This window comes from Rhinolophus sinicus, chromosome 1, assembly GCF_057876585.1.
Source record: "Rhinolophus sinicus isolate RSI-liver-muscle chromosome 1, RSI-T2T, whole genome shotgun sequence".
NCBI classification, from domain to species: Eukaryota; Metazoa; Chordata; class Mammalia; order Chiroptera; family Rhinolophidae; genus Rhinolophus; species Rhinolophus sinicus.
Genome location: NC_142501.1, coordinates 28,857,445 through 28,870,701, shown reverse-complemented (window position 1 = coordinate 28,870,701; position 13,257 = coordinate 28,857,445). Strand labels below are relative to the sequence as shown.

The 13,257-nt window shown below is 41.7% G+C and overlaps 1 protein-coding gene across 4 annotated transcripts in view; it reads right to left on the bottom strand.

Annotated features, from left to right (window-relative positions):
* The window catches only part of ETV6 (ETS variant transcription factor 6), a 219,101-nt gene that overhangs the window by 8,921 nt on the left and 196,923 nt on the right, over nt 1-13,257 (bottom strand). For all 4 annotated transcript variants that reach the window (XM_019744766.3, XM_019744767.3, XM_019744764.3 and 1 more), the window contains one exon: nt 10,003-10,548. In XM_019744766.3, the coding sequence (XP_019600325.1) occupies nt 10,003-10,548 (546 nt within the window). The remainder of the gene's footprint in view (nt 1-10,002; nt 10,549-13,257) is intronic.

Genomic DNA, 13,257 nt, shown 5'->3' with positions numbered 1-13,257 from the left:
CCCGCCCCCCATCCCAACCTCCTTAGTCTTGCAACATTTTTACTGAAAATGGAAAATAGAGAACTGAGCTGTGGTTTAATTGTCCAGTTTCTGTCCTGCCATCAAATAGCAGATACGTTTTAACTTCCCACAATCTTTTCCAACTGGAAAACATCTGACAAAACCAAGTATTATCAAATAAAATGCCGGTAAACAGGAGGAACAAAGCAGGGGGTGGGGGGTGTGCGGGCAGTTGTGTATAACGCCTGTTTCCTACAGTGTTAAATCACTTTTACCACAAAGGGGCTCGATGACACCTTTGGATTCATCTGAATTGGGACTGTGATTCTCTAGAGTATTCATATTAATACAACTTAATTAAAAAACAATCTGGTGGTCTTTTGTATTTTGATATAAAGAAACTTTGCTAATATGAAGGAGAGCAGTATTTTGGCAGTGCTCTTGGCTTAGGCCAACTGGACCTAAAACTGCAAGTGGCTGGTTCTCCTCTCGTCCCCATCTTCAGAAGGATTTTCATTTTCATCGTCTCTATCGCTTTTCTTTTACTGTCTTGGTACAGTCTATTTCTCATAAGATGGTAAAATGTGAACCAGGCCATTTCTTAGGGCTTACCCAGCACTGGGTATCATTCTGGGATTTCAGAGAGGCATCAAACTGGGACCTTGATGTAAACCATTTACTAAAAAAGATCTAAAAGGTTATGTGCTCTCTGGTTGGTAAACGAAAGGTGGGCTTACCAGAGAACAGACGTTACCTGTAAGTTTCAAGAACATTTGTATCTTGTAAACTTTTCCCTCTCATAAATGTGAAAATAACCCCAAACCAGCTGCCAATTGATCATTTTAAATGGCATTTAATCCAGCAAAGCAAACTTTAGCTGAGTAATAAAAATATGTTGACATTCAAGACATATTGAATTACTCAGTCACTAATGGAGGTAGCAACAGGAATTTTGTGGCATGAAGCAGTTGTTTCAAGCTCAGAGTATAAGTGGTTTTTATAACACTATTGATTGTTTTGTTTCTTTAGTTAAAATTATGCCAGAATTTTACTGCCTAACCACACAAGTTTTTTTCTTTTCTTTTTCTTTCTTTTTTTACAATTGAAGCACAAGCCTTATGAGTTATTTTTGTTTTTAAGATTTCAATTAAATAAAAGGCAGTTCCTTCTTAGTGTCCTAGATTCTCCGGAAGCTGTTACCACAGACTACCTGCAATTTTTCAGCTTTGTCGAAATTCATGTCTTCACAGATACAATGTTCTTTTTTTTTTTTAAATTGAGGCATAATTTACATGTAACATTATAGTATCAGTTTCAGGTGTACGACATTACATAATGATTTGGTGTTTCTATATATTGCAAAGTGATCATGACAATAAGTCTAGTTACCATCTGTTACCATACAAAGTTATAATTTTTGTATGCATGTGATGAGAAATTTTAAGATTTACTCTCTTGGTAACTTTCAAATATATGTACTACAATGTTATTGACTCTAGTCACCATGCTGTGTATTACATCCCTACGACTTAGTTATTTTATAACTGGAAGTTTGTACCCCCTTCACCCATTTTGCCCACCCCCAACCCCCTCCCCTCTGGGAAGCATCATTCTGTTCTCTGTGATACAATATTCTTTGATCATCAATGAAAACACTTAATACTATATAATAAAATTCATCAAACTCTATAAATAAAAGTTTATCCCATTACAAAACACTTGAATATGCATGTGAAAAAACTTCTCCTATACTAAAGGGCCTTCTATAGCAAGGCATGTGGGCATTTTAAACAAACGCCCATTATTTGGATTTTCTCTTCCATAAGAGGAAGTGTATGAAAGGGTTTAAGCTCGAGAGAAGTGTCATCGTCAAGTGTCATTTTCCAATTGCAGAAAGAGAATTCTCTCTTTTTCCTGCTGGGTGAGGTACCCTGGGTGTCCGCAGCTAAAGGCATTGTAAAAAAAAAAAAAAAAAATTCCCTTCCTGTGGTTAGGAAGTATTTTCACTCCCACGTCTGTCTGTCTCTTACCAGAAACTCATTGTATAAGCTCATTGAGCAGAGGTTGTAAAAAGGATTGGCAATCCACACATAGCCAACATGATTTCCAATGAAAAAAACCATGCTAGACAAAACTGATGTTTATAAAATCTGAGTGGGAAGTCAAACTATTGACAAAAAGAATCTTTAATGATGGTGATTAATTTAAATTTCGGGAAAGCTTCTAAGAGAGTAATTTTATGTTCTTTTTACTGCCCAAATGGAATTTTAAATGAAGGTCTGTAAACCGGAGTTCTGTGGGTATGATCTCCAACAAAAACAGGCTGCATGTCCCTGTTTAATTTCTTTAAATTTATTATGAAAAATTAATAAACTTATTTCAGATTCAGCCGCAAAACAGGTAAGTATCTTTTTTTTTTTTGCTACTCTGCATTATAATAGTGTTTCTAAACTAGGGGCAATCTTGTACCGTATGGGGTATTTGGCTATGTTTGGAGGCAATTTTGGTTGTTACAACTGGGGTAGAGGATGCTACTCGCATCTAGTGGGTAAAGGTCTGGCATGCTGCTAAGTATCTTGGAATGCACAGGACAACCCCTCATATCAAAGAATTATTTGGCCCAAACAGCAAGAGTGCCAAGCTTGAGAAACCCTACTTACAGAAACAAGGGATTTACAACATGCAGGGGGCAATCTGCAGCTCAGTTTTGTTTTTTCCTTTACTAATTCTAGATAAGCCATTACCTAGAAGCAAAAAGTTGATAAATCCAGTGCAGCCAACCCTGTGTTGATACTCAGAGGTGTGTTTATAATGGATAATTGCTTGTGTTTGGCTGTGGCTTAGGAAAACAGAAACCATATGCGCACAGTGGCAAGCGGGGTCGGGGGAGGGAGAAGCTGAGGCAAAGAAAACAGATCTATGCTTCCGGGCTTCTTCAGGGCAGTGGGAACACAGCTGCAAACAAGGCTGGATCTTTTCACCTCTGGTTGCAGGTGTGGAACAAGGCTGGGAAATGCTGGTATGGCAACTCAAGCCTTATAGCTGAGACGGAGCCCCTTGCTGGAACCCAGTAACACCAAGCCCCTGCTTTTGCTCAGGTGTGGCACTGCCTGGGAATTCACATCCAGGGACTGTGGGAGGTAGGGACGCTGTATTACAGAAATGTGTACCCTCAAACAAAGTGGAATTTTCCAGTCTCTTCAAGCCCTTTTTATTATTTTCCATGCGGTTACTCTTTATCTTTTAAAAACGTTGTCCTGAAATGTGTTTCTCTTTCAGGGCACATTGATTTCTCAGTAGTTCACAGTGAAAATACAGTGTGGTGATTCAGCCAGAGTGTGAGAGGTCAGAGCCACTCAGGACAGTCCTGTTGGAGTGAGACCCTCCCTTCCCCAGGGCTCTCATACATGTCCTCTAAATATGGACAGCAGGCAACGCCTCAGAGGAGGTGACAGGGAATGCAGAGGTTAATCTCCAAGGAAATAAGGAAACCAGGGCTCCTCGAAGGGGCACCCTTTGCAGGCCAGCATCACTTGAAATGATGCCCCAGACATAGGCCTCTGGGTCAATGTCCCATGCCAGCTCCAGTGGGCAGCGGTGCTGGCTGTACCCGTTACTCTCCCCTCGCTCTCTGAAGCCCTGGAGTAGAGCAAAGAAAAATGGAGCAGAGAAGGGACACTAATACTTAGGAATTAACGTACCTGTGCACATATTCACATATTGTCCCATTAGTACTAAAAAGTACCCAGAAATGGGTATTAGTGTTCTCAATATTATGGATAAGGTAACTAGGCCTCAGGGACATTAAGGACCTTTGCTTGAGAGACAAAGACTGGAGTCCAATCCTGCTGACTCCAGAGTCCATGCTGTCACACAGGCTTGCACTGCTTGCCCAGGAACACTCTAGGCCAGCTGTCAATTAGGACCTTGGGCCAGGCACCCTACAGGGTTCTGGGCTGCAAGGGTCTGCAGCGGGATATCTGCCTGCGCTACTGTGGGAGGATGTGGTAGCTCTTTCAGCTGCTACTAACCTCCTGAGACCCTCTGGCTTATGGAGACATCCCACAACCTTTCCCTTTGTTCCAAACACATTTACGCACATACGGTGCGTGCAAAGGCACACCCTTGCCTGCACCTCCCGCATCTTACCGCAAAGGCCTGTCATGACTTCCATGCTAATCCCTTTAGATTTCTCTTTTATGACAACTTTTTCCCTTCAAGGCTGCTACTGAGGTGCATTTGTAAAAGAACAGTCCATGAGCCGCCTGTGAAACAATTTCACCAGGACTAAGTATTGTGGGGGAGGAAGCCAGGGCGACTTCCCCTCATCCCTGAGGGTTAGCCTCCACCTGCTTCTCCTGGAGTCTCAGGCTTATTTTTCTTCATCTGATTTAAGATGAGAGGCTTCCAGGATTGACTTTCTGTGCATATAAAACTCATCCAGTCAATACAACCAAATCAAGAAAAGTATGTTGGTCTAGTCTGGTGACAAATCAGCAATACAGGAGACTTGATGTCTCCCCGATTAGAATCCCTTTGTTTCTGTTAAAAATGTAACCTTGAGAGATTAGCAACATATATTTTTTAAAGTCCCTTTAAGGGGAAAGGTGGCCATGATGTATGTTGCATGAGGGTGGGCAGCGGAGAGAGCACGATGGGGCTGGGGTGTGAGTCTATGTCTTATGGATATCAACCAACCAATGAAATCCTCACAAACCATGAAGAGGTTCATGTTTATGATGGAAATGGAGAGGCTTACACAACAAGCGGTGAGATGAGCATAAGATAAGAAATAGTCTCCTTTTTAGATGGGTTATGGGCTTTGAGCAACCAGATCTGTACAGACCTCCAAAGTCCCCACTTTTGTGTAGCAAATGAGGGGCTATGAATGGATTATAAACCACTGTGCTAATGAATCTTGCTTCCTTAGCAGATTTTTGGATTAAGGCCAACGAAGGGACACATCGACAGGAAGTCTGATCACTCAGGTTTTAATGGAATTGAAGAACTTTAAGAGAAAGCCAAAACGACTTAAAATTTTTCTTTTAAGACTTAGCTGTCTACAGTTAAAACCAAACTAGGAGCTTAGTTTGTGTGATGGCATAAAGTAAGAGGGATACTGCCTATGCCAGCAAAGACGCAAAATTTCGCATTTAGAGATGCTCTACCCTATCACCTAGAAAAATGCTGGGCACATAGAAATACATGGTAATTTTTGAAAGAATGAATGAATGAATGAATGATTCAACTACATAATTCAAGTATGCAAAGAAATAATTTCTTTTACTTAGCTATATTTTATTTACGTTGATGATGTTATTGTAACAATCCCAGACTGGTCTGCAAACAAGCCTGCTGTCTAGAACTTGTCTCCTTTCTAACTCACTTGTTATTGTTCCTCCCACATGGCTTAGGCAGCCTCAGTCTTTAAGGTGCAAGTAATTCCTCGAGACGGGAGAGATGGTGTTTTCTACTTCCACATCTGCGTTATGCCTATGATTCTGACCAGACAAGTAGACAAAGCTGTAGGACAGGGGGCAGCAAAGATTTTCTGTAAAAGGCTAATCAGTAACTATAATAGTATAGGCTTTGCTGGCCATACCATCTCTGCTGCAACTATTCAACTCTGCCTTTGCAGCACAAAAGCAGCCATCAACAATAACTAAGTGGTGTGGTTGTGTGCCAATAAAACTCGATTTACAAAAACAGGCGGTGGCTGCTTTGGCCCATGGGCCAGAATTTCCATTGCCGGCCCTGGAGTCCCAGGCCAGAAGGAAACAAGTGTGCTGGAAAGAACACTGGGTGGAAGCTTGAGGCTGGACTCTTGATGGGTCCGATTATCGGTTCTGTAAAAGACCCTTTTAACTTTGAAATCATCAAGTTCTAAGAATGAATTTCAACATATACTGAAAACATGACTCACGGAATCAGCAGAACTACACCTCATCAACCAATGGCGCTCACTGTCAATATCCTCTTTGAGTATGAAGCAAACACATTGGCAAGACACAGGCCAGTAAAACTTTTGTGGGCTGAGAAAACTGTTAGGAGGTTGACAGATGTTGCCCCATCCCCCAACAATTCCTTCCTGAGGCTCATGAATAGAAAATAAGCACAGAAGGAAGCAACTTGCACATTGTTACATATACCATTGGCTATTCAATAAGAATATAAAATTCAGGGTCTTGTCTCACTCCGGCCTATGTTAAACGCTCCCCGAGAAATGCCAGCCATTCCAACTTGTTAAACTCAATAATAATCCTTCTTATCCTTTGAAAAATAAGTAACATCTTTAAAAATAAGCTACGTGTTATATTTAAAGACATCTAATTTATGGTTTGTATTTAACCGGTCACCATTTACTGAATTTCCTTTATTGATTATTTTAGTTTTGCCACAAGGTAAATGCCTAAGTAAACTATCATAACTGTGTATGTAATCTCTTAATTGTATGATTTCAGAGATATTAAAAAGTGAAAAAACAAAAAAAATTGATGTAATATGATGGATTTTAATGAATCTGGATTCTTGGATTTACATTGCTAACTGAAATGGAAAAAAATAGACCGGGCCTTACACTGTTTTGGACTTTTCTCCACCAGGAATGACTTATTTTTCCCTAATCATCTGTCTATATTCTAAGCATTCATCTAAGCCCAGCTAAAAGCCAGCCCTTCCATGAAGCCTTCCTGATATGCCTTCTCCAACCTCCTATGGTATTTAAATGGAGTCCTTTCAAGATGCCACACACATATTGCCCTTACAGCTGCGTTCAGCTCTTCCACATGAAGACTATGGACACTGGACACCCCCCCCACCGCCCGAATGCAATCCAGTGCCTTAAATGCGGAAGGTACCCAGATTCCTAAATCCTTGTGCACCTGATCAGGTTATATCTGAATGGGTCAGACTTTGGCTTTACTTTCTGATCCACATTCCTAAGTAGCGTTTCTATTCGTGACCAATTCAGCGGCACCTTCATTTCACCATCGTTTCTTTCTGCGATGCGCTCAAAAAACTTTAGGAACTAACTTTTCTCATCTGCTTTATAGAGGTTTGAAGGATTATTATGGCTGCTGAGTAAGGGCAGAACTTTACATTGTACATAGAAATAACCCAATGAATTCGACCTTCAGTGAACAGAATCAATTTTACAAGGGTCCGGGTAATCCAAAAAGACACCGGAAGGGTTGGGGTGGAGAGACAGGGATATCCCAAAGGAAACAAAGGGGCCTAGAACAGTGATGAGTTCTCTTCAGAGAGTTACAGAATACAGACTAAGTGTTAAATCATAGACTTTTGGAGCTGCAGTGAGATTGCAGACTTTCCAACGCTCTCGTTTCACCCCAGAGAAAAACAGCGCCTTTCAGTTAAATTAGCTTATTGTGGGTTTGGTTGTATTAGTTAAGACATACACCTGGAGATGTTTAAACTTTTGAATATACCATTAGAGTATTAATTATGAACAATTTTAGGGGTTTCGATCATACTGGAAAGAGTTAATGCATCCCCCAAAGGATCTGGGCCCTAGGGTTATTTTACATGAAAATTCTGACTTCCCAGAGTCATAAAGAAAAGCACAGATCCCCTCTTCTGTGGATTTTTGAGACAGAGAGAGGGCATCCACAGGCACCAAGCTTCACCACTTGGTTGGTACAATATTCCAGAGCGTGTCTTACTGATGAGACTATATCCATCAGCCAACAATTCTGATGTTCAGGAATAAAATTGAAAAAAAAAAATCCCAAAACAAAAAACAATAGCACAACTTTTAAGAGACTAATATTTTAAAATTTACACACCTACTAAACAAGGGGAAAATAATTCCGTAAATCTAAACAATTTAACTTTCTTGATGTACAGGCTTATCTTAGATTCCTAAGAAGTCTGTGGTGAAGATAGCATCATGGAGGAGGTGGACACGACAGAGCTCCATGAAGGAGGCAGGTCCACGTGGGTAGCGCTACAGACAGCAGCCAGTGGGGCAGCAAGGGCTGTCATCCAACCCCTATGTGACCTTGGCTTCTCTGGGGCTCAGTTTCCTCCGTGGTTTCCCCTGTCCACATGACCCTTCCATAGAAAATGAATGCAGCAGTAATAAGCTACCTCAAAGAGCTGTCCTGAGAATTATAAACAAGGAGGAAGTATCTGCAAAATGTCCAGGCCTGCTGTGCAGACTATGCAAAACATAAGACAAGAAGTGGATCCATAGACAAGAAGAGTCTTGCAGGAAAGCACAGGATGGGTAATTTATATTATTTATAGTAATACACTGACCCTCCCTCTTTCTCCAATTATCTGGGGGAAATTCACATGTTTTGTCTAAGCTTTGCTTCTTTATCCCCTTTTCTTTCTTTTTGCAGTTTCTTTTTCTTTTTATTATTAAAAATGCATATATGTGTGTGTGTGTGTGTGCACGCGCGAGCATGCATGCGTACACACACACACACACACACACACACACACACACAAAGGCAGAGAAAACAGTAATTTGAACCCCAGTGCATCCATCACCCAGCCATACAGCCACCAGCTCATGGCTAACCTTATTTTGCCCCACCCATTCCTCATGCTCAACCTTTGAGGATCATTTTGAATCAAATCCCAGCCATAGATCATTTCATTTTCCATGGTTTTTAAAATATGTAAGTCAGATTTCTTTGCCATTTTATTTTCTTGATTCAACATTCCTGGTGTAAATTGTTTATAACAATAAAATGGAGGCAACATTGGAGGTGCCCTTGGGGCCAGAGAAAAATCTGGAAACAGATAATTCAAATAAAAAAGGGGGACAATGAGTCAAAGCAGAGGTAAAGTAGCCTGTAGGACTCCATGCTGTCAGACTGTTAGGAACATGGCTCCATCCTGGGGTTTGGCGGGAGCTCTGTGCTGGGGCATCAGCTCATGGAAAAGGGGACATGTCTCATCTTTCCTGGAACAGGACTTCACGTCTCCTGCCTCCATGCATTCCTCCCACTATTGAACACATAATCACCTTCAGCATTGCTCTACTTCCCTGCAAAGCCTTCCTCAATTTCTCCAGTCAAAATGCACCTTTTCTGTTTTGCTTCCGTAGTACTTAATTGTGCTAGCACAGTGAGTAATAAATAAGTGAATAAATGCTTGTGCATAGGCCTTATTTCATTCTGCCTTATATTTCAGTTAATGGTTTTCACATCTGTCTCTCTCAGTAAATTTTCAATTCCTTAAGGAAATAATTGTGTTAAATCAGCTCTACACCCCCTACTTCCTAATGTGTTTATCTGTGCATAGTTGGTACTCAACAAATGTCTCATGAAAGGAGCGAATCTCTAGGAAAAGAGCTAATCTTGCCAAATGGTTAGAGGATTAAGCTTCTGGAGGATGACTTCATGCAAATTATGGGAAGGCTAGCAAAAATACAATGTGTAGCTTTCCACTGGTGTCTTGTCTTAGGGAAACAAACTTGGGCTTGTCATTATAAAAGCAAAAGAATCTGGGAGTGGTTTTCTTTGTCCAAACAACCGACCCAGCAACACCTGCCTCCAACATCATAGTCCTGTTTTTCAATCCTACCCATTCCCAAGGTTGAGGCTACAGTGAGTTACTGCCCATAGGATGGAATTACAGGCCTGAATTTGAGACAAAGGTTCTTTATGCTGTGTCTGGTTATTAATTAGCGGCTGGAAATTTCAGGACAGGGCCATTAACATGCTCATAAACCTTTTATTTTAAATGTTTTCGCTCAGCTGGGATTCTGATGTGACTCTCCTTATAAGCTGGACGTAGGACATTTGTTTCTTAACATTTCTCAGGCTCATTAACGACTATGTCCTAGCGGCTCATTAACTAGCCCATTAGGGGTTTCCCTCATCCAGGCGAAGCCTCCACTTGCCATCACAGAGCCTTTGAGGGCATTTAACTGGGAGGGTGTGAGGCAAGCTGTAAGGCTCTAAGGAGAGAGCGGGGCTTTGTCAGGTCTCCCGGGAGGATGACTGGCGGTGAAGGGGAGCACTCACTTACCTGCTATTCTCCCAATGGGCATGGCGTGCTCCTCCGGCGGGGACACAGAGACCATGATGTGGTTCATGTACGCCAGGTCTTCCCGATGGGACAGGTTGATGGGTTTCCCTTCCCTATGCAGCCCATCCTCAGAGAGCCTGGACTGTTTGAAATCCACGGAGTGCCGGGGGTTCAGGATCAAAGGGTGCATGATGGGGCTGGGCATCAGCTGGATCACGCGTGTGCTCTCCTGCCGGGGACTGGATGGCTTCTGGTGGGACTCGGAGGACGGTGGGCAGTGATTATTCTCCATGGGAGACACTGACAGGGGGTAGGACTCTTGGTGGTTGTTCTCCTGGTGGAGCCTCGGTCCCTGGGCCCTCTCGGCCGGGGAGAGGCGACGAATCATGTTGTCCAGGGGGGAACGGAGGGGCCGCTGCTCGGGGTCAGGAGACGGCCGGTGATTGGTCGTGACGGGTGATCTAGAGCGGTGCAACAGTTCAATGGTGGGGGGGTTGTGGTGCACGTTCTCCACTGGTGGCCGTGGGGTCCTCTGGACACAGTTATCTGTGGAGCAAAGGGAAAGACAATCACAGACCCCAGTGACTTGTTGGGACAAGGACCTCACTGCGTTCTAAAGTAGTAGAGTGGAGCATGTGGGCATACAATGTAGCACCTTTCTTCCCAGGATGCAGAGTGTCGATTTTGCTGCTAAAATAAAAATTAAAGTGCACATATTTAAAATTCTTTTCCTATCACTAGACAAGCCAAGAATGTCTGCAAATATTCCATTAATCACCTACGAGTGGCTTATAAACACAAGGAAGCCAAAACTTTTCTTCTTTATCTTTTTATTATTGACTCTTTGATGTGGTTTTCGGGGTTTCTTAAGGGTCTCTCTCTCTAGATGCTTTCACTGACTTACATTTTCATATCCAAATTTTCATATTGTCTACGGCCAGGAGTTATTGGTAATAATAATAATAATGCAATTACTATACCCAAGGTACTGGATTATATAATTTAAAATTTACAATACTCCTAAGTAGGAGATACTAACTACATTGCTCCTATTTTACAAGTGAGAAAATGGAGGCATAAAGAAGTTAAACAGCTTACTCAATGTCACACAGCCAGTTAGGGAATTAGAACCACACTCCAATCAGATTCTATTAGGTTGGAGCAAAAGTAATTGTGGTTTTTGTAATTATTTTTAACCTTTCAAACCGCAATTACTTTTGCACCAACCTAAGAACCTATGTACCCATTACAATATTTACCACTTTGCTATGTAGAAACTGGGGGGCAGGGGGGAGGTCATATCAAAAACTGCTCTAAGCATGAAAAGTGGGCCTAATCCACAGAACGATAATCTTGTACTTGAAAGAACGTTTAGGATTACCTCGTGTCTGAGTGCACAGACTCTACCTGAGACCAGTAGAGGTAAGTAAGAAGGAGGGAAAGACTCAGCATCCCTCTACGCCATCCCACTGGAACTTGCAAGTTGGTTACATTTGAGCAAGGACAATATCAGACATGTACATAGCTCAGCAACAGAAGTAGCTCTGTGAGCTGGGTTGAGAAAGACCAGCACACATGTGGCTTCCCTGCTAAGGATAGGAAGGAGTGAAATCTGTTCTCGGAATGGAGTTTCCTACAGGGCTTCAGTCATCTTAGTGAGGTTTTGCTGGCTGCATCTGTTCCCAGAGCTGTCTCACCAAAAGGACGGGCATGCTTGCAAGTCCCTGTTCTCGTCAAAGACTTCTCCATGGTTCGAAGCAAAGCAAGTTAAAGATATCTCCTTTGTTCATTATGATATCTCTATGAAGAACATATAAACAGGACATGGGAATCTCACAGAGTTAGCAAAGACAGAGGTGGTGGTTTCTTAGAAAGTTTTAAACAGGATTATGAGGAAAATGAGGACTCCACTGGCTCTCACCGATCACATGAGACTGTGAACAAAAGAAATATTGTTCGTGATCACTGAAAGATGATCTTCCTGAAGGAAAAGGGTTAATGTTATAACTACGGTATAACCTGATGCCATGAATTTAAAAGTACTTAATCATTGTAATAGCTACCAGTGGGAGACTGGTTAATAAATTATGCTATATCTCTGAACAATGGATGGCTATGCAGCTATAAAATAGAATGAGGAGCATCTCAGTATTGTGCTAAGGACTAGTCTCCAGGTTCCATGGTCAGATAAGCAAAGTAAGATGCAGTATTTATGGTATGATACCGTTTTTCTAATAAAGGAGAAGGGGATTCCAGTTTAAATACTGGCAAAGTGGCTTGTATTAGACTAACCTTTCTACATATGGAAATGATAGAATCTGGATAAAATACCATGTTTCCCTGAAAATAAGACCTAGCCAGACAATCAGTTCTAACGCATCTTTTGGAGAAAAAATTAATATAAGACCCGGTATTATATGATTATATTATAGTAAAATAAGACCGGTACATATATAAAAGCTATTGGAAGGTACTGGAGAAAACCGAAGGGGATTTCACTCTTGAAAAAAGGGAACTGCACAGAGTGAGATCCACATTTGTACAGCTTTTGCTTTGATGATGCTTCCAAGTCCATACAGTGTGGGGCAGCTAAAAAATGAACAGAAAGTTGCTTGAGATATCAGGGAATAGAGTATGGAGCTGTCAGAATGGCAAAAAATTGAGAGAGCAAATTCCATAAAGCAGGGAGCCTTAGCCACAATCTGGCACATAAAGTTCTCTCAAATCCTTAACATGTGCTCCTGAACAGCACATGTGCAGGGGAAACTCTAAGGAGCTCAGTGAAAAGCAACAGCTGTATGATTGAAAGATATGAACAGAAATCTCTGCTACTGGCCAGTTACTGGAGACAGAGTTCAGAGTTTAAATCCTATGAACAAAGACTCTGTACGCATCTTAGGCTATTTATTACCCCAGAAGGCCACATCTTAGGAGTAAGGAATAAGCTCCAGGACAAAGGGATTTACCTGAGGGCTAAAGGCAAAACTGAAATATAGCTGCCCTAACCAAATGTAAGACCAAGTCTCCACGAATTCAAAGTGACTGGCTAGTCTTTAACTGCCTGATAGAACAAAAAGCAATACCGTTCAGAGGAATATAACATAATCCAGAGTCTCAACAGTGTGTTATCTAGCCAACAAAGGTTTTACAGACATGCGAAGAAACAGAAAAATGTGACCCCAAAACAAGAGGAAAGGCAATCAACAGAAACAGACTGAGATAATCTAGATGTTAAAATCAGAAACAAAACAAAAC